This window comes from Carcharodon carcharias, chromosome 8 (genome assembly GCF_017639515.1).
Source record: "Carcharodon carcharias isolate sCarCar2 chromosome 8, sCarCar2.pri, whole genome shotgun sequence".
In the NCBI taxonomy this organism is placed as follows: domain Eukaryota; kingdom Metazoa; phylum Chordata; class Chondrichthyes; order Lamniformes; family Lamnidae; genus Carcharodon; species Carcharodon carcharias.
In genome coordinates this window covers 71869720-71895777 of record NC_054474.1, presented here as the reverse complement: position 1 = coordinate 71895777, position 26058 = coordinate 71869720, and the positions used below count along the sequence as shown (strand labels likewise).

Below are 26058 nucleotides of genomic sequence, written 5' to 3'. Positions count from 1 at the left end.
TCTTCCCCTTGTATCGCCCCCTCCCCCACCCCCAGCTGCACACAGCCAGTCCATGAGTGATTCTGGAGGGAGAAGTATGTGTGTGGCAGGGCCTTTTGGAGCCTCATGCAATCATTCTCCCAGGAATACGGAGCCTTCGTCCATCACACTTATCTCAATGTCTGAGCATTTTCAATGCTGCCTGCTGGGGTTCGCTTTCAGCTGTCCACCTGAGCCGACCTGCATTTCCGCCCACCCACTTATCACACTCTCATGCAGCACCTGTGCCCACACAACACAAGGCTCCACTCACTTTCAATTTTAGAAGCATGGTTGTTGTAAATTTTCTTTAGCTCCCCTGCCCTTTCCCCTCCCCCAGTCACCCATGTCCTTTTCCCACCCCCCCACCCCCCCATCACTGTGGACCCCCCGACCTCACCTTCCACCACCCTACCAGCCAGAACTCTTTTTTTCCTTTCCGGGATGCCCTGGGAATGTGCACATTCCCTACCTTCCTGCAAACCCCACCCCCATCCACATTGACCTCCCCTGACTACCACCTTCCTACCCCGCAGGGTCCATGCCTGCCACTGAGTCTCCACCAACCACCCTTCCCCCAGAAGTCTTCCACCACCCCCCCATCGATACTGCACACCCCAGAACTCCTCTCACCTCCCTGCAGAAATCCTTTTACCCCACCCCCCACCAACCGTCTCTTCAGCCGGGTAGATCGTCCCACTCTCCCAGTCAAACCTAGACCTTCCTCTCCCATCCCCCAAAGATTATTGATAGTAGACGTAGGCCAAGACATTGATGTCTCAAAGCAGACGGTGGCTTTCCACCTTCCATGAGCTGTTTTGCAGCAGAGCCAAGTCCATGAGAATCCACCCAGCATGCAATGTACATGCTCCTCCAGGGTCTGGTAGCTGTAGGGCTCCAGCTCCTTCTGCTCTTCGGATGTCCACAATGTGAACAAGGCCCTAAAAGTAAGTCCTGACTTCTGCATGTCACACTTATCAAGACGTGTTCTGGGCCAGCGTGTTTTCCCACTGAGTTAGGGCTTCATTCCGGCGAGCAGGGCTTATAATTTGATGCAGATGTATTAAAATGATGTTCCTGACCGGCAGCGGCAGAAAAGGCAGCCTGCCATTAACAGGTGGAGTGGACAATCGTAAACTGGTTTCATGATGGCATGAAACCAAATTTTGGCCTTCCCACCATAATGTCTGCTCACGTGCGCCACGACACCTGATGCCAACAGGGACAGAAAATTCTGACCAGTGTCCAAGAAGCAGCTGTCGATCCTTGTGTCAAGGGATGAAAACTGTTACTTGATTTTCAGTAGGTTTCAGCTTGGATCACATGGGCCTGTATCCAGTCAGAGTTAGTTTGATTACCATCTCTTCCTATCTAGGACATTCTGTTTTAGCTTAAGTTAAAAGAGACATTTTAAAGACAAAACCATCTTGTAAAGTCCTGCATTCATAACAACTACTAATACTTTAACAGTTTAGGATGTTACCAGTACACTGGCCCTGTAGCGCACAGAATTTTCGTATAAACAAGAGGTGATCAATGCATTATTGATGCAATTTTTCATGATTTTATGATTTCAAAGTATGAAGATGAACAAGTGGCAAGGTTGCAAAAGCTTTGACACTTGAAGGGCTTCCTTCAATTTTGTGGAATATAGTTACTCAGATTCTGTTAACAAGAAGGGATTCCACCCCTTTTGAGATGTAAATGTTTTGTAAGGCACTCAAGAATTATTGTACTATCCACTGAATAAAATCTCAGATCTTCATTAAGCTGCAATTATCTGTCTTTAGCAATGTTCAGCTAAATAGATACTGATGATTCTAAAATATGCATTGAAACCCAATACCACAATGCTGACTGGTTTTGCTGTAAGACTTGAGGGTGTGGTGCATGCATTTGGAATCCTTATTTGGAGATGGTGTTGTCTCATAATATTACCCCAGAAAAGATTTGCAAGATCTTGTTTACTATTACATAACTTGGTATGGTTTCACCATCATGTGTATGGAATGAGCATTGAGGGATTTGACTATCTTTTCTCCACTCTCTGCTTGTGTGTATTTGTTTTTGTGCGTATGTGTTTGTGTGTGTGAGAGAAGTAAAAAAAATATATTTATGATGTAAGGAGGGGCAAAATGAGTTGCAACATGATGTCTGAGACAAAGGCACCAAAATGTTGCGAGATGCATAGCTACTGAGTCAGCATCCATTGATGGAAAAGACAAATTCCATCCAAAATACCAATGTGTCAACTGAAAACAAAGAACAAAATGAATTCATTTGAAAGGCTGAAGGATTTATCACTCTAGATCATTTCAGTGGTAGGAAATTTCTTTCTTATTCATTCATGGGATGTGGGCTTCACTGGCTGGGCCAGCATTTATTGCCCATCCCTATTTGCCCTTGAGAAGGTAGCAGTGAGCTGCCTCCTTGAACTGCTGCAGTCCATGTGGTGTAGGTATACCCACAGTGCTGTTAGCAAGGGAGTTTCAGGATTTTGACCCAGGTGATAGTGAAGGAATGGTGATATATTTCCAAGTCAGGATGGTGAGCAATTTGGAGTGGAACTTCCAGGTGGTGGTGTTCCCATCTATCTGCTGCCCTTGTCCTTCTAGATGGTAGTGGTCGTGGGTTTGGAAGGTGCTGTCAAAGGAGACTTGGTGAATTCCTGCAATGCATCTTGTAGATGGTACACACTGTTGGTACTGTGTGTCAGTGGTGGAAGGAGTGAATGTTTATGGATGTGGTGCTAATCAAGCGGGCTGCTTTGTCCTGGATGGTGTCCAGCTTTTTGTGCTGTGGGAGCTGCACTCATCCAGCCAAGTGGGGAGTGTTCCATCACACTCCTTACTTGTGCCTTGTAGATGGTGGACAGGATTTGGGGGGCCAGGAGGTGAGTTACTCATCACACTATTCCTAGCTTCTGACCTGTTCTTTCAGCCAGAGCATTTATATGGCTAGTCCAGTTCAGTTTCTGGTCAATGGTAACCCCCCAGGATGTTGATAGTGGGGGATTCAGTGGTGGTAATGCCATTGAACATCAAGGGGCGATGGTTGGGTTCTCTCTTGTTGGAGATGGTCATTGCCTGACACTTGTGTGGTGTGAATGTTACTTGCCACTTGTCAGCCCAAGCCTGGATATTGTCCAGGTCTTACTGCATTTGGACAGAGATTGTTTCAGTATCTGAGGAGTTGCGAATGGTACTGAACATAGTGCAATCATCATCAGCAAACATCCCCACTTTTGATCTTATGATGGGAGAAAAGGTCATTGATGAAGCAGCCGAAGATGGTTAGGCCAAGGACATTACCCTCAAGAACTCCTGCAGTGATGTCCTGGAGTTGAGATGACTGACCTCCAACAACCACAACCATCTTCTTTTGTGCTAGGTATGAATCCAACCAGCGGAGAGGTTTCCTCCGATTCCCCTTGACTCCAGCTTTGCTAGGGCTCCTTGATACCACACTCGGTCAAATGCTACCTTGATGTCAAGGCCAGTCATTCTCACCTCACCTCGGACGTTCAGCTCTTTTGTCCGTATTTGAACCAGGGCTGTAATGAGGTCAGGAGCTGAGTGGCCCTGGCGGAACCCAAACTGGGCATCAGTGAGCAGGTTATTGCTAAGCAAGTGCCACTTGATAGCACTGTTGATGACTCCTTCCATTACTTTACTGATGATAGAGAGTAGACTGATGGGGTGGTAATTGGCTGGGTTGGATTTGTCCTGCTTTTTGTGTATAGGACGTACCTGGGCAATTTTCCACATAGCCAGGTAGGTGCCAGTGTTGTAGCTGTACTGGAACAGCTTGACTAGGGGTGCAGCAAGTTTTGGAGCACAAGTCTCCAATACTATTGCTAGAATATTGTCAGGGCCCATATCCTTTGCAGTGTCCATTTCTTGATATCATGTGGAGTGAATCAAATTGGCTGAAGACTGGCATCTGTGATGCTGAGGACCTCCGCAGGAGCTGAGATAGATCATCCACTCGGCACTTCTGGCTGAAGATTGTTATGTATGCTTCAGCCTTGTCTTTTGCACTGATGTGCTGGGCTCCTCCATCAATGAGGATGGGGATACTTGTGGAGCCACCTGCTCCAGTGAGTTATTTAATTGTCCACCACCATTCATGACTGATATGGCAGGACTGCAGAGCTTAGATCTGATCAGTTGGTTGTGGGATTGCTTAGTTCTGTCGATCACTTGCTGCTTATGCTGTTTAGCACGCAAGTAGTCCTGTGTCATAGCTTCACCAGGTTGACACCTCAATTTTAGGTATGCCTGGTGCTGCTCCTGGCATGCCCTCCTGCACACTTCTTTGAACCAGGGTGGATCCTGGTTGATGGTAATGGTAGAGTGGGGGATGTGCTGGGCCATGAGGTTACGGATTGTGTTCAAGTACAATTCTGCTGCTGCCAATGGCCCACAGCCATCATGGATGCCTGGTCTTGAGTTGCTAAATCTATCTTGTTTAGCACGGTGGTAGTGGCACACAACACGATGGAGAATATCCTCGATGTGAAGCCGGGACTTGACCTCCACTGCGACTGTGCGGTGGTCACTCTTGCCAATACTGACCTGGACAAGTAGGTTAGTGAGGATGAGATCAAGTATGTTTTTTTGTTTTTGTTGGTTCCCTCATCACCTGCCGCAGACTCAGTCTAGCAGCTATGTCCTTTAGTACTTGGCCAGCTCAGTCAGAAGTGGTGCTACTGAGCCACTCTTGATGATGGACATTGAAGTCCCCCACCAAAGTACATTCTGTGCCCTTGCCACCCTCAATGCTTCCTCCAAGTGGTGTTCAACATGGAGGAACACTAATTCATCAGCTGCGGGAGGGCGGTACATGGTAATTAGCAGGAGGTTTCCTTGCTCATGTTTGACCTGAGGCCATGAGACTTCATGGGGTCCGGAGTCGATGTTGAGGACTCCCAGGGCAACTCCGTCCCGACTGCATACCACTGTGCTGCCACCTCTGCTGAGCCTGTCCTGCTGGGAGGGACAGTTCAGACCCAGGGATGATGATGGTGGTGTCTGGGACATTATCTGTGAGGTATGATTCAGTGAGGATGATTATGTCAGACTGTTGCTTGACTAATCTGAGACAGCTCTCTTAATTTTGGCACTAGCCCCCAGATGTTAGGAGGAATTTGCTGAGTCGACAGGCCTGAGATTGCCATTGTCGTTTCTGGTACCTAGGTCTATGCTGGGTGGTCCATCCAGTTTCATTCCTTTTTTGTGACTTTGTAACAGTTTGTTGCAACTGAGTGTGTTGCTAGGCCATTTCAGAGGGCATATAAGAGTCAACCGCATTTGATTCATGAAGGTGGTAATAGATTTCTTGTGATTGTTATTTGTAGCAATATTGGAAATGTATGTACAATGAATGCATTTATCATAACTCTTTCTCCCTGCAATTCTTATATCCATGGATGGAAACATTAGAAATGTGTATGCAGAGAATACATTTATCATAAATCTTCATCCCTGGAAGTTGTTTTTATTTCCATGAATAGAAACAATGTGTTGTTCAGACAGAATGTGTTGTCTACTTGGATGATGCAATGGAAATTGGAGGTTAGAATTCCCACCCACCCCCAACCCAACTGACCTCAAGCTGAAAGATAAAAACAAAATACTGCAGAGGCTGTAAATCTGAAACAAAAACAGAAAATGCTGGGAAAACTCAGCAGGTCTAACAGCATTTGTGGAGAGAAAAACCAGAGTTCACGCTTCAGGTCCCTATGACTTCTTTAGAGCTAAAGAGAAGTAAAAATGTGATGAAATTTATGCTGTTTAAGGTGGGGTGGAGTAACTGAAGCTGAATAGAAGGCCAGCGATAGGTGGGGCAAAGGAGAGATCGACCCTAAGCTGCCTTTCCAATATCAGTCTGATTGACCCAGTTATTGGTTCAGTTTGTTTTTTTTTTTACTTTTCAGGACCACATGCTACAGATAATTAATCAGATAATGGATGACTGCATCCCCAATGAGCGACCAAATCGAGATTTCTACATCAAGTTTCCAGATGAAGTTTTACAGGAACACCTAGGAGTACAACTGTGGTTTGCTGCTGAGGTAGACTTTGAGGAGGGGTGGGAAGCAATGTGGGTCTTCAGATTACAATATGATCATGTATGCATAATTTTGGTTTGCATATTTTATGGGTTTTTGCCATAGCTTATCATTATGATTAAGTGCTGGTTAAATCCACCAGTTAGATCAAAGTGAATTCATTTGTAGGGCTGAAATTAGTCATGAACATTGTGCTTATCTACACCAGCTGAAGTTCTTTAGAACCTGTACAAAGCTAAAATCAATACCTAAGCTCAAGAGTGTACATAATTAGGGTGTGGCTGGCAATCGAAGGCTATCTTTAGTATTGAATTTTTAAAAACTCTTTGGTTGTTCAAGCTAACTTCTGCCAACAGACCATACATGGCTTTCAATGTCATGGATTATTTCCAATTTGGTTAAACCTATGTAGGAAACCAAAAGCAGAGTTGGTCCTTCCAAAAGGTTAAGTGAAATTTTGCACTAACCTAGAAAAACTCCCAGAAACCTATTGAATAATGAAATGTCCATTAGCTAATCCTGACTGGTTGCATTCTACAACTAGGTGCCCCATTTATTCTGTAGTATGACTTAAAGCTTGTCTATAAATATTAAGACCTCTGCTTTTCATTATGCACTTGAATACTTTTGATTTTATCATTTTACTCGCACAGTTTTCTTTTTCATTTCCGTATGTATTTCTGGAGTCGTAATTTTAGGGATGATCCCCTTGAAGGGAGAAGAGAAGGCATCCTCTCATTCCTCATTGAATTTGGATACAATTCAATGTACATATGACCAGAAGATTCAAATAAGGGATGAAGTGGGGCCTCTATTTGCACTGTCATTGTGTTCTGGAAGTTAAGGAAAGTTCATGATATTCCCTCTGTATCTTTACATATGAAATGAAACTCTAGTATGATCCATCAGCAATGACAGAACAGTGTATTAAATATCACCTAATTGTAATATGCAGCTAAATTTTTACCATCTACCTTTCATGATGTTCGATCCATGAAACATTTTTCATGTTTCACTGTAACTTTCTGTCATAAGCAAACCACAGTGAGAGGGGAAAAAAATTCACAGGACTTAAGTGAAACGTTTCATAATCTGCATCAGTTTGGTACCTAATTATAACTTGAATCCAGTTTTATTTATTTAATTACATAACATAGACAAAACAAAAGACGAGCCATCATTGGATGCCATCAGCATTTCATAATTATAATCTGCACAGATGAAAAATTATGACCCAAAATTGTACTTTGTGTTCTTGATCTTATAAGTGGGTATGTGGGGATGGGAGATGTATTTGTATGCGAGAAAGCCACAAAGAATTAATTTGCCTCATTTGTACTTAGTGTTTAGTAGCTGGTTCCCTCATCGACATACATGAATCCGAAATGCTTCTATTGCACCCTCTGGCAGAGGACCTCCTGCGCAATCTAGAGGAGGTGCGCTATCTACTCCGGGAACAGTGTCTCTCTGATTACACCATCTATACAGATGACATCAAAGCAGCTCTTATTCGGTTTGACAGGGTCTTCGCAGAGTTTGAGTTAAGGTGAGGGGTAATAAAATAATAAACTTGAGTCACAAGTGCTTGTAAGTGGCAGTTTTGGCATCTTTATTGAAATTAAGCTAAGATTGCGGATCTTAATATTTTCTTTGTCCAAATGTTCCAGTAACAGCTCTAACTGTCTGAACTCTCAAGCCTAGTGCAATGTTGGAGGTGACTTTGTGTTGGCGATTATATTCCATCCACAGCTCTGAGTGGCAACAGTTATTGCCCACCTCCCTAGCAGAAGCAAAGTCACTCCATAATCTACATAGAGCAGTTTCACTAGCACTGCAGGGTATGCGATCCTTGTCAAAATCAGAAAGGGTTTGAAAGTATGACCATGGTAAATGCTAAATAAGTTATATGCATAATTAAAGAAAATACATTTTTTATTTGGTCAGGTGATGTGAGCAACAATGGCCGGGCCAGTATTTGTTGTCCATCCCTAATTTCCCTTAAAAGGGTAGCAATGAGCCACCGCCTTGAACTGTTGCCAAGTCCGTGTGATGTAGGTACACCCACAGTGCTACTATTTTATACTGGTTTGGTACAACTGAGTGACTATTTCAAAGGGCACTTAAGTGTTAACCACATTGATTTGAGCCTGGACTCTCTCATAAGCCAGGCCAGGGTAGAATTTCCATTTTGTGCACAAAAATGTGATCCAGGTGTTAATTGCATCCATTTTGAAAAGTTTAATTTTCTCTTCAGTATTCACTGAAACTCAATTGCATATTGCCAAATGGCATAATCTGCCGTGAACCAGTAGGCACAGTGTTTTAAAATAGATTTTATTTACATTGTTTTAAAATTTATTCCTTTATTAATATTAAGATTGGTAACTTTGTGCAGTTCTATACAACTGAAAATGGATTTATCACAAAAGAATAACCATTTTAATCGGTATCCATCCATCACCTGTGAATAACTCTATTTTCTTTTTAAATAAATTACTTTTAAAAGCGTATGGAACCATATCTTAGTTACATTTGGGTACAGTAGTCATCTTATTAGTAGATTGAAAAACATTGTATTCAAAAACTTGTCAACAAGTTCCTATTTCAAGTTCTTTTGGCCAAAAAACCAACTTAATTTGGAGCCTTAAGGCCTGCAATGACTATTAATTCATCTTGGGTGTGTGGCCAGTTTTGTGGGCTGGGCTTGCAATTTTTTTTTAAACTAGCAGAGACTTGAATTGTGTTGAATGTATTTGAGCTTCAAATTCCATTACCTTTTGACTAGTTCTGCTGATTTAGGGTGAATTTCACAGGAAAGGAAAGTGCAACTGAGTGCAAAGTCCAGGTCATAATGGGCAGACCATTCTAAGTATCTGGAAAGGGAGGGTTAAATCTTTGCAAATTCAGTCTTTTGAATGCCTGACTGCACATTTGTGATTCCACCCAACAACAAAACGAACAAGAATCCCAGGCTTCGAACATTGTGTGAAATACAATCCCATACATACCTCTTTAAAATAATTTTTGAACTCCTTAAACCAAGAGCATCACTACTGCACAGGTGAAAAATTTTGGTTAGGTCAAAATGAAAAGCTGTTTGAATTTGGAATGTGACCTCAAAAGCATTTTTTCCTTTGCTTTCGGCTATCCTACATATGACATCACAGCATTAAAGACCCCAGAAACAGCAAATGAAATTACCAGTTTATGAATCACAATATTAATGAAAAGGCATTGGGTTAATTTAATTTTCTTTTGGAAGAGAAAGAAGCTGAACAACTAACAATGATGTACCACACAAGAGAAGTGATGATATGTTTTAGTGTGATTTAGTTGCATCATACACTTGGCAAACCTGTTGAACTATTTGTAACCAGTACCTTTAAAAGGGTTAGCAAAAAGAATTGATTCTTTGATTAGTGTATAGGACGTTATTCCATCTTCCATATAAAGTTAAATCTTGTTCTAAAGTGTAACCTTCCTATTCCAGCTATGTTTCTGCAGTAGTTCCCATCAAATCTCCTGAGGAGCTCTACAATCAGCAACAGATTATTGTGCTCTTCTGTGAAACTGTTGATAGGTCAGTACCTCTGAATTTTGATGTTCCCTTGCATAAATACCCTGCCTTCCATTTTAAGCTCCCACAATTGTCTGTTGTTGCTGTGTTTAGTCCAAATTGTCCTGATGAATGTCTAGATGAGAGTGTGTTTTCCATTGCTTTGCTTACTAATTTGAGAGTGGGACAGTTTGTGGTCTGTGACTCTATCACCAGGATGTTTTGTGAAATGGACTTAATGCAGGAGACAAACTGAAGGGTTCAACTTGAACTGACCATTCTGCTCTCCATGGATCAGTGAACTGTAGTGAGGAAGTGCCACAGTACCAGGGGTGCCATCTTTCAGATGAATTGTTAAATCAAAACCTATCTTCCCCCCTCTGGGGGGTAAAAGATCTTGTGCGTCTATTTGAAGAACAGCAGGAAAGTGTATGTACCAACAGATGTCTATCAACCAATATCAGCAAAAATAGTTTATCAGATGATGTTTGTGTAAAATTGAGTGCTATGTTTGCCTACACAACGACAGTAACCACAACACAAAAAGGAAGCACTTCATTGGGTGCTAAGCACTTCGAGACATCCTGAGGTCAAATTCTACCATATTTCAGTTTTATTTTAAATTGTTTTGGCATATCATCTAGACATTGAAAGTGATGAGTCTACCATTACTCTCAGGCACCATTGGAGATTTCCATGTGCTAATTTTATTTGTTTATTATAAATCTGTGTTGCAATAATATGTGAATACTAAAGATTCAACAGTATTAAATTTCATTGTCTACTGTTTGCCTGATTGCTCATCTGATCTCTGTAATTTGTTTAACATCATAGTCAGCCTCCCTGTTTTATATTTGTATGGAGATTTGAGATGCTTACAATACATCTTACCATATAGGTCATTGATGTGGATGAGAAATGGATCCAGACACTGACCCAAGGGCTCCACTCAATAACTCCCCCCTCATTCTTAACTTCTCAGAAATACTGTTTCTTTTTTGCCTCATCCAGGCCTCTGACTCACCTTGTATTCCTATGGTTTTCCATTTAATTAGGTTTTCATTTGTAACGTTCTTGAATTCAAAGGTCTCTCTACTAACTTTAAACGTAGAATCCACCATTCTTACTGTATTTAGTAATGGCTCTTCAAGATGATTTCACACGTACTCTGTCAAATATTATCTTCCCCCACTGCAGGGCATTGAAGCTGGGTTACTTGACACAAGACATGATTGATGGTTTAGAACCTGTACTGATGTTTACCATTCCACGTCTTGCTATCATTTGGTAAGGAACTTAGTTTTCATGAACATTGGAAATATTTTGGTCCAAACATGTATGAAAGAGCTGAATTCCAGAGGTGAGAGTGACTTTTTGTGACAACAAACCAGCCTTTGACCAAGTGTGGCATCAAGGATTCCTAATAAATCTGAACCCAATGGTAATTTGGGGGACAAATCTCCACTGCTATGAGACATACATAGCTCAAAGGAAGATCACTGTGGCTGTTGGAGGCCAATCATTGCAGCGCCAGATGATTCCTCACTACTCTTAGGGTAGTGTCCTAGGCCCAATCATCTTCAGCTGTTTCGTCAATCACCTTCCCTCCATCATAAGGTCAGAAGTAGAAATGTTTGCTGATGATTGGACAGTGATCAGTACCATTTGCAACTCCTCAGATAACGAATCCGTCTGTGACCGCATGCAACAAGACCAGGGGGAGAATTTTCTCCCATTGGGGGGGTTGGACGGGAGTGGGCAGGCACATAGCCGACCGCCAACCGCGATCGGCTGCATGCCACCATTTTATATGGGCTGGCCAATTAAGGCCCACCCAGCGTGACGCGCGCACACACAAGCATTGCGCACTCCCTGTGCGGACAGGGGGAGTAGGCTGAATCGGGGCATGCGTGTGAAATAGCGCAGAAATCTCTCTGAGGCACAGAGCTGCCTGAGGGAGATTATTTTTGATTTTTGAAAATGTCCCCAAAGCATCAAATCCTGCAGTAGCAGGCAGACGTAACCGACCAGTTCCCTAGACATGCACAGTATTTGACACTGGTTCTTGGTCATCTGCAGGAATGAAAGACAGTGTCTATAAACTTGAGTCTAGCTAGGCGCCCACCAGTGACGGCTCATTGTGGCTCTTTGGCCTTGCAGGAGCCCCAGCCACCCCTTCTTCCTGAGGGTGTTACTCCTCCCTTTGCACAGCCAAGTGCCTCCGTCACACTCTCCTCCATCGTTTTCATTCTGTGTACGCCTCGAGGCATACAGCTAGTTCACCAGTCTCCATGCTCCTGATGTTGTACTCCTGCAGGATGAAAGGGAGAGACATTTGGTTTAACATGGGTGTTCTAAAAGCCTCTCTTGATTAAGTCTGAAAGCCCTTTAATGCACCCTGGAGAGTGCTGGCCACCACTCGAATGGCCAGAGTTTAGTGCATCTCATGGCTGCCCTAAACTCCACCTGACCAATTGGCAGCAGCTTTGCCCATTGGACTGCATGCTGTGCTCTCAGCTCAGGTGCAGGCATTCTCCTAACCCGCATTGCAAGACTGCGCTGTTAGCTTGAACCATGGGGGGAAACTGGTCCAAAACATGATGATGATTTTGCAAGGGGCAGTGAGTGCCTCCACCAGTGACTGCTCCATGGCCAGCTTTAGCAAGGAGATTGTACAACGTGCCCGGCCGTCCAACTGTTCTGCAGTCCATTAAAATACTTGTTATATCATAGTCTGTGCCCAAGAGGTGAAAAACTCTGGAGCATTTGGTGGTATTTTCATGCCTTTGCATTGCTTAAGTGGGCAGATAAGCTAAAGGCCCAACTCCATGCATATCAATGTGACTGCATCTGAACTGTCTCGGCTGTGGAGGAATGGTCACTTTTTATACAACATTTCCCTAATGCGTGGCTGATTTCCAACCCCCCCCCCTTCCCCCATGTGCTTATGCACTACCTTCAACTGTAGGGCAGCCTTTGCACCAACCCCCACCATCCCCAAAGCACCTCAACCTTCAAGGCCCACAGGCACCCACAGGTATTCCATCACACTCCTGACTTGTGAGCACTGCGCAATGTTGCTTCCACATACCTACGAGCTGTCCTCAAAGTGCAGCCTGCCAAGTGCACATCTTTAAATGTGCTGTTGTGAAACTGTGTGATTGGGCAGATGATCCAGCGGGGTTCGGGGTGGGGGGGCTGATTCCAGTGGGCTAGCCCTATAATGATATGTAGATGTATTACAGTGAGGTTCCTGACATCCGATGGCAGCAAATGCAGCCCACCATCAACAGGCTGAGAGGACGATCGCAAACTGGTTTCACAACATTGTGAAACAAATTTTTGGCTTTCTCGCCATATTGTCTGCTCACAGCGCTGAACACGCCCGATGCCAGCAAGCATGGAAAATTCTGCCTTTTGGCTGAAAAAGCGTGTCAGATGCTAGGAATCCTGCAGCGAGTAACTCTCCTCCTGACTCCCCTAAGACTGTCCACCATCTACAAGGCACAAGTCAGGAGTGTGATGGAATACTCTCCACCTGCCTGGATGAGTGCAGCTCCAACAACACTAAAGAAGCTGGACACCGTCCAGCACAAAGCAGCCCATTTGATTGGCACCACATCCATCATCTTAAACATTTACTTCCTCTACCACCAACATAGTGGCAGTGGTGTGTATCATCTACTTGATGCACTGCAAAAGCTCACCAAAATTCCTTCAACAGCAGCTTCCAAAGCTGTGACCTCTACCACCTAGAAGGATGAGCAGCAGGTGCATGGGAACACCGCCTGCAGGTTCCCCTCCAAGTCACATCTTGACTTGGAACTATATTACCATTCCTTCACTGTCAAAATCCTGGAACTCCACCCCAAGCAGAATTAACACCACCACCTTCTCGAGGGAAATTCAGGTGGGCTATAAATGCCAGCATCCTGAGAATTAATTTTAACGTCATCTTCTGGAGATCACCTGATTGTTGCTGTTGCATGCAGAGGGTTTCGGACTAAAATTCTCAGTTTTTGTTATGTGAAAGCTGGACCTAAAATGGAAACTGGCAAACTTCCGGTTCTTTGTTCTCATCCAGAATGGTTAGGTAACATTGTCCTTTTCATTTCTGGAATCGGTGTTCAAATTATTTCAAATTGGTTGGAATGGAGCACCAGTTACAGAGAGCCTGATTGTTTCACTTCCACATGGGAAATGGAAACTGGCTTCTGTAATTGGCAGCTGATTTGCAATTAATGGCAGTTTTACTTTGAGCAGTGAGTTGCAAATCTACTGCCTGCCGTTTGGCATCTGATTTTTTTTGAGTGACGATAGACCTTTATGCAGTTTGTCACTATAGTAAAACTAAAATGATGCCAAAAGCTTCCACCCAGCTGCCCTGATCCAGAGCCATTTTTGTTTCTATTTCCAGTGGGCTGAGGATCTACCCTGAAGGACCGCTCAACCTACAGAGGCAGCCAGATGACATGTCCAAGCTTTTTAAACCTTTCTACACCCTTCTGCAAAAAATAAGGTAAGGGACACATTGTCTAGTTTTTGAAGAAGGATTTGGTTTGATTTGCGTTAAGTGAAACATGGCCAGCTAAGAGGACAGAAAATGCTGAAAATATCCAGTTGGCTGAATGGCTTCTGAAAGACAAAGATGGGATTGGGCTAATGAGATGTATGTTACTGTTACTGAAAATTGGCACCAATAGGCTAGAAATGAATGTGGAAAGTTTTTGAAAGGTACTTAAGTATGATCCCTGATTATATATTTCCATTTACTCTGTCAACAGGTATGCTGGCAGGATAGCTCACCTGAGGCTCCCTTGTTCCCTGTTCACCCACCCACTGTGAATCCTGTAGCTTACACTATTTTTAGCACCTGGAGATCAATGCAAATGTCTTTTTGGATTTTAAGAATAAATTACCGGTAGTGCCTGGTGACAGTCTCTGTTCCATGAGCCCACACATGAACTCCACACATGAAATCCTCTTCTCATAGCAAAGCCTTCCTGTCCATTTAATGCAATCTTCTTGATCTCTATCTCTATCACTGATCAAAGTCTCAGACGATTTTCTGACCTCCTTCCTTTCATATGTTCCCCCTTTTAGCTTCAATCGCTTTCGCTTTGTGCCTTCTTGGGGGTGGTAAAGGCTGGGGAATTACCACCCTAATCCCTCTCTCTAGTGCATTACTGAAACCAGACTTTGTTACTTTTGCCCTTCCATCTGCTGCCTCTATTCATCTTCGTAACTGCCTCATCCCCATTTGATAATAGTGCCACTTGCAGCCATTTCTCAATCTTGTAAAATAGTCATTTCCATACCTCAAGTTTTCAGGTTCAAAGCTACCTGATGTGACCAGGTAGTTCATCTACAAATCTGGCTTGAACTTATCAAGATTCAGTGTTGTTCTATTTCCCTGATTAAATCTGCCTGTAAGCAACTGCAACTAGTATTGTTTACTAATAAATGTTCTTTTGCTCTTTTAAGACTGACAGATTTTGAACTACTGGAAAGCAGTGTAAAGTATCCTGCGCTATGTCATAATGGACAAGGGGTATAAGTGAATGTGAACAAAAAAAGCTTTGGACAGGCAAAGGATTGAGTCAAACAAGTATCTAAAATAGAAGATAAAACATGCGAGGGCCACCCATTGGGAGAATCCTTCAAGAGTACAGTGATTAAGCTGTTTGTTTACCATACAGCTTTCTGATTTGGGGGTTTCAAAATCCCAAAATAGTGCTTTTAAATGTCAAAGACTTTTATTTCTAAAGACAAGATGTAAATATATCTTCTAATCCAACATTTTGCAATCCAATAATTTTGCTGCTTCAGGCAGCTGAAAGCAAACAGAACTGTAATTTTTTGTAGATACAGTAGTTCAGACTTCACCAAAGTATTTATGTCCATGCAAGTGATTCGGCTACTTCAAGCATGTCATTGGTTAAAAGCTTGATCATTTTATTGCAGTTTTACCTTAATTTTTCACTTCATCCATAGGGACTTACTTTATGTCCTCACAGAAGAAGAACTATCTTTCTTAGAGAAGAGCCTGTGTACTGTGGAAGCTGAAGATTTCTTCAATAGCCACACAGTGTTGCCCAACCTTTCATCCCTTCACAACAGCGCATTGAATCATGAAGGAATCAATGTATATGCCAATGGGGTTTCACCTAATACACGTGATTCAGAGGAACTTGACCAGTTAAAATTGCTCGTCCACCAAGCAACCAATGAGGTGTATTCACAACAGTCTAACTCCGATGTATCCAATTCACTCAAGCAAACTCCAAATGAAATGAAAGATTCTTTGGAAGCTTCTAATCTTAGATTTGAGAAAGAAAATGAAATATGGGAACAAGAGTTTGGACGGGACACCAATGGCAGCACACAAGCGAATGTACAGGATCAAAGTGAAACGATCTTGGCGGATAGTCCTAAGTCATCTTTATTTGCTTCTACTAACAGCTTGACTGATTCCAAAGCCATCCAACACTTTAGCGCTTCAGAAATTGGCCATCCAGAATTAGTTGATGGGCTTGAATCAACAGGAGCATCCACATTTAATACCATCCAAACTAATTATTTTACTGATATTCCAGGTACAAGCTGTGTGCTAACGACTTCTAAACAGGACCATGTTGTCCCTTCATTAAATGCCTATTCTTCTGGCGGAGACACTTTGAAACAGAAAGCTGAGGCTTCATCTTTTCTGAGAACACATCCAAGTAAAGAACTTGTGGAAGGAGTTGAAGAGCGAAATAAAATGACAAAACAGTCCAATTGTGATGGAAGAATTGCAAATACTCATATGATGTCTGAAGATCCACACATGAATAACAGCAGGTGAGGGGATTGCAGAAGTTTGGGACATTACAGGTATAATAACCAATACAGGACTGAATTTAAAAAAATTATGGATAGTTCAAAAGCGGTTTTAAACTCTTTGTTTGAGGTATAATAGAATAATTTTATTCCTTTCCTGCACCGTCAGCTGCAATAAAGCCTAAAGGAAATTAAAATCCACATAACATTCAAAGCTGAGTTAGACAGATTTTTGATCTACAGGGGTGCCACAAGTCATGGGAAGCAGGCAGGAAAGTGAAGGTAAGACCACAATCAGATCAGCCATGATTTTATTGAATGTTGGAGCAGGCTCGATGGGCTACGGAACGTCTTACTCCTGCTCTTACTTCTTGTGATCTTGTAGTATTGCCTCCACTTTTACGTGTTTGTTTTTTACCACTGTGAATATGCTTGCTTCTTGATAGTCATTATTCTGTTCCTGCCTGTTTCCCGTTGCTTTTTGAAGGGGCATCATGAAATGTGTTTTGAAATTTAAACAATTTGAGATTGTCCAACAACATTTTGCCACTATAAAGTTGCCACTTAAAAAGTATATTTCAACCTATGTATGCATTTCAGGCCTAATCAGGTTATTAACAATTCAAAGAGAAAACTCTTGGAGGTAGAGGATGGAGAAATTTTGTGTATATTAAGAAATTCTTTCAAAATTGGCAGGCCATCTTGGGCATAATTCCTGAAGGGTAGCCAGCCCTGAAAGAATGGAGCAACCATACTGCTAAAACAATTAAAATTTGCCTTTTGGCTCCAAGAGATTTTTGTATATTAGGTCCAAGTAACCTAGAATGGGAAACCAGCAAGGGAACAGCTTGGTAGTCTGATCTTCCTGGACAGAAATCGTGAATCAGTCATATCTTCCTTTGCTTTACATAACCTATATTATTTTTCCTATCTCATAATTGAGATCTCCTATTACTAAATTGAGGGGAGGCAAAATGGTCCAAAATCATCCTTGGTTAAACAGAGCCATTTCTTTGGACCAGTCCATCAATATGTCTGGCAGCTTTCACCATTGTGAAGGTAATTGTTTCATGACCGTTGAGCCAGTCAGTAGTTTTCATTCAGCTCAAAGTTAAGATTTTTTTTTTAATGGTTTTTAATGATGTTGAAATCTAAAAAACTTATTGACTGGGAAAATTTCAGATTTTAATTTGTTAATTACCAAACATCATTTCTGCAAAAGGCAAGTGTTACGCACTTCTAAAACACTTGTTACTTTTTCATAATTATGTAAAACAAATAAGGTACTGTTACACACTGATTTCTGTGCTTTGCTGGCAGAGTATCTAAAGGAGAGGATGAGTCTTGTGTCGTGGATCGTGAAACACTAAAGCACGCAGTGTGGGCTGTGAGAGCGGCTGTAAGGGAGGAAATCAGGTCACGGTACCGCAGCCGCAGTGATATGCTTCATCGGCTCTTTGTTTGTATCTCAGGTATGTCATTCAGGATTGTAAGGCTGAGATATGATTTTGCAGCATTAATATATAGTGTCACAGAGTGCTAAAGATGCTGCTTGATTTTTCATGCCCCTCACTCCATTGACTTCCTGACTGCAGCCATGTTGCTGTAAATGGGATACTGGAAAATCCAAGAGAGTTGTTTCTATGCACTTGGAAACTAGAGTGGGAAACAGACCTACTGTTATGTGGTATAGGGAGCCTGGGGAAGAGGTTATTATAGCCTCATGCATCTGGTACCAGACTAATAAACCAGAGATTATGGGTTCAAATCCCACTGTGGCAAGTATAATTCGATAACCCTGGTAATTTGTGAGCTAGCGCTAAAAAAACTCTCAAAAGCTGTTGGATTGTCATACAAAAGCAGCTGGCTCACCAATATCATTCTCTACCTGATCTGGCCTGTGTGCCAGTCCAGTCCTACATTATGATTGACTCTTAATGCACTTGGCAATTAAAGATGGGCAAGAAATACTAGCTTATCAGCATCGCCCACATCCTAAAAGCAATTTTTTATTTTTTGTAACTGAAAGATGTTCTTGCTTTGAGCCAAAACCTTAATAGTTCCTTCCCTGTCGTTGAGTCAAAACCCTAGAACTTCCTTAAACAGTACTGTGGGTGTACCTACACCACACGGACTGCACTAGTTCATGTAGGTGGCTCACCCCAATTCTCAAGGGCAATTAGGGATGGGCAACAAATGCCATGAAATAATAAAAATTTAAAACTGCTATTTAAATATATAACTATGAAATAATCTTTATTTCAGAAGCTGTTTTTAGAACCTTTTTTGAGGTTTGTTTCTCTTGACAAAAGTGGTTTTGAAACCTATAGTCTAGGTATTTCTCACACTCTTGAGTTCAGTAATGCTAGCTGGAATGGGTTGCCAGGGAAGGTGATTAAAGCTAGGACACTGGATTCACTTGAACAGATAGATGCTGTAATGGGCAAATGAGTTAATTATTCTTAAAGTAAAAGGTAAGAAGGACTGAATGACATTAGTCATCTGAATTGGTCTTGAGTATTTTTATTTTGTGTACACTGAACCCCAGCATACATCAGAGTTATGAATCTTCTTGGCTGTGTTTGGAACAGGTGTAGCAGACCAACTTCAGACTAACTTTGCAGGAGACCTGCGACGGATTTTAAAAACTGTCTTTGAGATTGCAACGTCAACTCCAGAGAAAAATGAAGATGTTATAGTAGAGGAAACAGGTATACTGGATTTCATTTTGCATCTGCATGGTCTAGCTCTTCACATTCCACCTGCCTGCCTCAATTGTAGTCTCTTGTAGAAAGATTAAAAAGGACACATTAATACCAAATATCTTTCTCAGCTCAAATCAGGGCTCTTTTAGTCCTGACTATCTGTAGCCCCCACAGAAACTTAAATAATGGGATATTATCAAGAGACCAGCTTTTGCACATAAGTGAAGTAGACTCAATTTTTCTTCAATCTTACTGCAGTGGCAGAAGGTGGAAAACCTGAAATAACCTGCCTCTGACCTGCTGACAGGTGATGGCATATTGGTATTGTCACTGGACTAACAATCCAGAGACCCAGGGTAATGTTTTGAGAAGCTGGGTTCGAATCTCACCATGCCAGATTCAATAAAAAATCTGGAATTAAAAGTCTAATGATGACCATGAAACCATTGTCGATTATTGTAAAAACCCACCTGGTTAACTAATGTCCTTTTAGGGAAGGAAACTGCTGTCCTTACCAGGTCAGGCCTACATGTGTGGGTGACTCTTAAATGCCACCCAAACTACTACAAAGTAACAAAAAAAGGAATAAAACTGGAGGGACCACCTGGCATCGACATAGGCACTGGAAATGACAATGGCAATCTCAGCCTTGTTGACACTGCAAAGTCCTCCTTACTAACATCTGGGGGCTAGTGCCAAAATTGGGAGAATTGTCTCACAGACTAGGCCAGCAACAGCCTGACAGTCATCCTCACAGAATCATACCTTACAGATAATGTCCCAGAAACCACCAACACCATCCCTGAGTATGTCCTGTCCCACTGGCAGGACAGGCCCAGCAGAGGTGGCAGCCACAGTGGTATACAGTAAGGAGAGATTTCCTCTGGGAGTCCTCAAAATCGACAATGGACCCCATGAAGCCTCATGACACCAGGTCAAACATGGGTAAGATAACCTCCACATACTGCCCTCCCTCAGCTGATGAATCAGTGCTCCTCCATGTTGACCATCACTTGGAGGAAGCACTGAGGGTGGCAAGGGCGCAGAATGTACTCTGGGGCTTCAGTGTCCAAGAGTTGCTCGGTAGCACCACTACTGGCTGAGTCCTAAATGACATAGCTGCTAGACTGGGTCTGCGGCAGGTGGTGAAGGAAAAACATACTTGACCTTATCCTCACCAAACTGCCTGCCACAGATACACCTGTCTCCATGACAGTTTCGGTAGAAATGACCACCGCACAGTCATTGTGGAGACGAAGTCCCGCCTTCACATTGTGGATACTCTCCATTGTGTTGTGTGGCACTACCACCTTGCTAAATGGAACAGATTTCGAACAGATCTAGCAACTCAAGACTGGGCATTCATGAAGCACTGTGGGCCATCTACAGCAGCAGGATTGTACTCGAACACAATCTGTAACCTCATGGCCCGGCATATCCCCCACTCCTCCATTACCATCAAGCCAGGGGATCAACCCTGGTTCAATGAAGTGTGCAGGAGGGCATGCCAGGAGCAGCAGCAGGCATACCTAAAAATGAAGTGTCAGCCTGGTGAAGCTATAACACAGGACTACCTGCATACCAACAGCATAAGCAGCAAGTGATAGACAGAGCTAAGCAAACCCACAGCTAACGGATCAGATCTAAGCTCTGCAGTCCTGCTACATCTAGTTGTGAATGGTGGTGGACAATTAAACAACTCACTGGAGGAGGAGGCGTCACAAGTATCCCCACCATCAATGATGGAGCAGCCTGGCACAGCAGTGCAAAAGATAAGGCTGAAGCATTCACAACACTCTTCAGCGGAGTGGATGATCCATCTCGGCCTCCTCCAGAGGTCCCCAGCATCACAGATGCCAGTCTTCAGCCAATTCTATTCACTCCACGTGATATCAAGAAACAGCTGAAGGCATTGGATACTGCAAAGGCCCTGACAATATTCTGGCAATGGTACTGAATGCTTTTAATCCAGTACTTGCCGCATCCCTAGCCAAGCTGTTCCAGTTCAGCTACAACACTGGCATCACCTGACTATGTGGAAAATTGCCCAGCTATGTCCTGTACTCAAAAAGCAGGGAAATCCAAACCAGCCAATTACTGCCCCATCAGTCCACTCTCGATTATCAGTGAAGTAATGGAAGGGCTAATCAACAGTGCTATCAAGTGGTACTTGCTTAGCAATAACCTGCTGACTGATGCCCAGCATGGGTTCCGCGAGGGCCACTCAGCTCCTGACCTCATTACAGCCTTGGTTCAAACATGGACAAAAGAACTGAACTCCCATGGTGGGGTGAGAGTGACTATCCTTGACATAAAGGCGGCAGTTGACTGAGTGTGGCATCAAGGAGCCCTAGCAAAACTGGATTCAATAGGAATCGGGGGGAAAACTCTCTACTGGTTGGAGTCATACCTAGCACAAAGGAAGATGGTTGTGGTTGTTGGAGGTCAGTCATCTCAGCTCTAGGACATCACTGCAGGAGTTTCTCAGGGTAGTGTCCTAGGCCCAACCATCTTCAGCTACTTCATCAATAACCTTCCTTCCGTCATAAGGTCAGAAATGGGGGTGTTTGCTGATGATTGCACAATGTTCAGCACCACTCACGACTCCTCAGATATTGAAGCAGTCTATGTCCAAATGCTGCAAGACTTGAACAATATCGAGGCTTGGGCTGACAAATGGCAAGTAACATTCGTGCCACACAAGTGTCAGGCAATGACCATCTTCAACAAGAGAGAACCCAACCATTGCCCCTTGACGTTCAATGGCATTACCATCACTGAATCCCCCACTATCAACATCCTGGGGGTTACCATTGTCCAGAAATTGATCTGGACTAGCCTTATAAATACTGTGGCTACAAGAGCAGGTCAAAGGCTAGGAATCTTGCGACTAGTAACTCACCTCCTGACTCCCCAAAGCCCGTCCGCCATTTTCAAGACACAAGTCAGGAGTGTAATGGAATATTTCCCACTTGCCTGGTTGAGTGCAGCTCCCACAACACCGAATAAACTGGACACCGTCCAGGACAAAGCAGCCCAGTTGATTGACACCACAGCCATAAACATTCACTCCCTCCACAGTAGCAGCAGTGTGTACCATCTACAAGATGCACTGCAGGAATTTACCAAGGCTCCTTAGACAGCATCTTCCAAACCCATGACCACTACCACCTGGAAGGGCAAGGGCAACAGACAGATGGGAACACCACCACCTGGAGGTTCCCTCCCCAAGTAACTCACCATCCTGACGTGGAAATATATCGCTGTTCCTTCACTGTCACTGGGTCAAAATCCTGGAACTCCCTTCCTAATAGCACTGTGGGTGTACCTACATCACATGGACTGCAGCAACTCAAGAAGGCAGCTCACCACCATCTTCTCAAGGGCAACTAAGGATGGGCAATAAATGCTAGCCCAGCCAGTGAAACCCACATCCTGTGAATGAATGAAAAATTAAGGGGATTGGGGAGACATGGACTGGCCATTTGATGAGTTGTAGAGTAGGGCACAAAGGAGAGCCCTGGAGTATCTCCACTCTCCCAGGCACAGCTACAATGAAGAGGTCATTGCTATAAATGCAGTGCAACGGTGTGCAGTTCAGTGGGGGAAGCTATCAGAAAAAAATCACTGCTCAGATACTGAACCTCTGCAAAATGCAACATCCTGTGTACATTCTGGTCTTGTGCAGTATCTTAATGAAATTCAGTACTAACAATTTATTAATTTAAAAATAAAAATCAGTTGTGCATTGTAATTGTTTCCTTTTCTTTATCTTTATACATCCTTCAGAGGAGGAGCATGTTAATCTAGACCCTATCTTGGATGATTGTGTGCTTTGTCAGGAATCCCATTCCTACTCATCTAGAGCTTCCAATTTAAATAGTGCAAAAATAGAAGGTACTGTACATGAAGTTTCTATTCTACTGGATAAAAGTATGGCTAGCCTCTAATTAAATATCACTATTAAATTGTGAAAATATTGGTGAAGGGCTAAGTTTCCATTAAGGTCAGTATTCATCCGTATCTGATTACTAGGTAAAAATTTGTTCCCAAATTTTATCAGTTATCTATTTTTTAAAATCTTGATATACTGCGAATTGTTCAACTTGCTGAAGCAACCAGTGTGTTTAAAAAATACTATCTGCCACGGATGCATGTCAGTAAAAGAACTAGTGCAAATCTTTGCACATTCATTAATGGATATATTTGGCACTCTAGTCAACTCTACTATTTTTACACAATACTCTTGTCTCTTGAGAAAATAGATTTATATATACACTTTCTGCATTTCACCTTTCCTCCTCTCTTGTTTCTTGGTAGCTTCAAGCATCGATTTTCAAATCCTATTTCCTGCTCCATGAGGGGCGAAGCTTCTTCATTTGGCCTTCACCAATCACCCCCATGAAAGAATTTTCTATGAAATTACTAATCTGTTGAATATTTTACTGAGTTACTGTTGCTTTACTTTAACACAGGATTACCCTTACCAGTCCTTATCCTTACCAGGGAGGTGATGGCATAGTAGTAATTTCACTGGGCCAGTGACCCAGGGTAACGCTCTGGGGACCTGGATTTAAATCCTGCCATAGCAGGTGGTGAAATTTGAATTGAATAAAAATAAGACGATTCCATATTTGAATTGAATAAAAAATCTGAAATTAAAATTCTGATGATGACCATGAAACCATTGCTGATTGTTGTAAAAACCCATCTGGTTCACTAATGTCCTTAAGGGAAGGAATCTGATGTCATTACCTGGTCTGGCCTACATGTGACTCCAGACCCACAGCAATGTGGTTGACTTTTAAATGCCCCCTGAACAAGGGCAATTTGGGATGAGCAATAAATGCTGGCCTAGCCAGTGACGTCCACATCCCATGAACAAATAAAAAAACAAAGTCACTGCACAAATTCCTTTTCCATTTCCTCTCTCTATGCCTTCTTGCCACACCCAAGTGGTTACTCCCTTAGAATATCCTGAAGTGCCAATCTGGTTTGAGAAGACTAGTCAGAAGAAGGACAAATTATTTGTATGGCAGCAAAGTGGTTCATTTTTTTTTTTAGTTTTTGTAGCATTCGTGCACATAATTGATCTCTTTTCCCACCCAATTACAGTGCCCCCAGAGTGGATTGCAGACTCTGCCTGTAATCAATGCATGTCTTGTAAAGCACCATTTACGATTATCAGAAGGCGGCATCACTGCAGGAACTGTGGAAAGGTATAGAATTTTAAACATTGGCGTATAAAATTAGGATCAAATATCAGATGTTGCCTACATGTGTTACAATCCCAGCTGCTGTTAATGCTGGGCAAGTCAGATCCCAGAATGAAATCTGGCTTGATAGATCCTAACTTTATTTTAGAAACCATGGAAAAATGAACAAATTCACAGAAGTCTGCTAATAAACTTTCAATACAAAGAACAATATATTTACTAACACAAGAAACGTGAACTAATATTAAACCAGACAAAGTTTGGAAAGATTTCAATACAAACACAAGATGATTCAAATTCCCACTATTCCTTTACCCCAGCAATATCTTTACAGACACACAAACCAGTGAAGAGTTAACACTAGCTTGACACAAGGGCTTCTCGCTTGAAACTGGCATCGTTGCAAACAGTTTTCTTCCAGTGAATTCCTGAGTGTTCATTTGATGCTTCTCACCCAACTCGTATCGCTCTCCGAGATACCAAAAACCACACTCTAAACTCATTGTTTCTTCAATTGTGGAGCAAACAAATGAGTTCCCTAAATTCAGTCTTCCAGTGGCACCTCTGCTAAACTGGTCACTTTACTGAGTCCTATAATTGATGATTCAGTTAACCACCGTTCCACTAGCCTTGTATTTTTCTCTGCCCAGAGAGCTTAAGAGCCTGTCTTCATTCTCTGATGCACACTGAACATACCCTCTCTCAACACCTGTCTTTTCTGTGTCCGTGTCACCGGATCACAATCCTTAGGCAACAGTCAAGTTTTTCTACTTTGTGTCTTATTTTTTTCCCCCAGAATCACTGAGCTTTCAACCTTTTTAACCCATCTCTTTAACTTCAGGCATTAATTCTTCATTAAAAATGTGTATATAGACCTGAAACTTTTAGCCACAAGCCTATCCAGACTCTTGGGCACCAAGATTCATAAACAAAACCCCAATGAAACTGAAAACATTTTCACCTTTTTTAGCACAAATATATACATATAAATTCAACTTAAAGTTACGCATTGTCCATAACACATGGAAGGGAGTAACTGATACTCCAATCCAGGATCTTTGCAGCTTTATCTGTCAGTGGTTTCAGCCAATGTTCTACATCATGAAAGTGGCACTTTGGGTTCAAATGACTCAAGTAAACCAATGTTACTACTTTTACACTCCACCGAAATAATATAGTGCCGCCTATTGCTTCAGTGTCATACATGTGGTTTACTGAGTAGTCAGTTGTCATGTTGCTTATAGATTTCGGTAATATAAACCATGTGGATGACATTTTTCTTTATAATTTGTTAAATTAACTCAGCAGAAGTTGAGCTGAAATATGTTTCTTTTAGCTACCCTAAAGACAGATGTTTTCCTTGTTTTCTTCAGTTTAACACAATACTCTGATCAACATGTTAGCAAGTGATTCACTCCAAATAATCATTGTAAGGAGATCTATTCTAGTTTGGCTACCCAGCCCCAGGTCCTTTAGTTTACTGCCTTATCTTTTTTTCTATCTTCTCATTACTGAGATTATATCTTGATTTTTTTGGTGTCGTAGGCAAAACCCTCTAGCATTGCACTGAGGCACATCAACATAATATGTTACTGAGTCACTTTTAACTGACTGTTGAATGAAGTACTGAAAGGATGTAAACAGTCCAATGCTTGTGATCAAATCAAATGC

The 26058-nt window shown here is 42.4% G+C and overlaps 1 protein-coding gene across 7 annotated transcripts in view; it reads left to right on the top strand.

Annotated features, from left to right (window-relative positions):
- The window catches only part of LOC121280937 (lateral signaling target protein 2 homolog), a 68497-nt gene that overhangs the window by 24059 nt on the left and 18380 nt on the right, over window positions 1–26058 (top strand). For 6 of the 7 annotated variants that reach the window (XM_041193382.1, XM_041193381.1, XM_041193387.1 and 3 more), the window contains exons 3-12: window positions 5957–6094; window positions 7435–7637; window positions 9582–9671; window positions 10845–10934; window positions 14065–14166; window positions 15642–16487; window positions 17787–17938; window positions 19058–19177; window positions 22961–23068; window positions 24287–24390. In XM_041193382.1, coding sequence (XP_041049316.1) covers window positions 5957–6094; window positions 7435–7637; window positions 9582–9671; window positions 10845–10934; window positions 14065–14166; window positions 15642–16487; window positions 17787–17938; window positions 19058–19177; window positions 22961–23068; window positions 24287–24390 — 1953 coding nt within the window. The remainder of the gene's footprint in view (window positions 1–5956; window positions 6095–7434; window positions 7638–9581; window positions 9672–10844; window positions 10935–14064; window positions 14167–15641; window positions 16488–17786; window positions 17939–19057; window positions 19178–22960; window positions 23069–24286; window positions 24391–26058) is intronic. The other variant, XM_041193388.1, reaches the window with a different exon arrangement.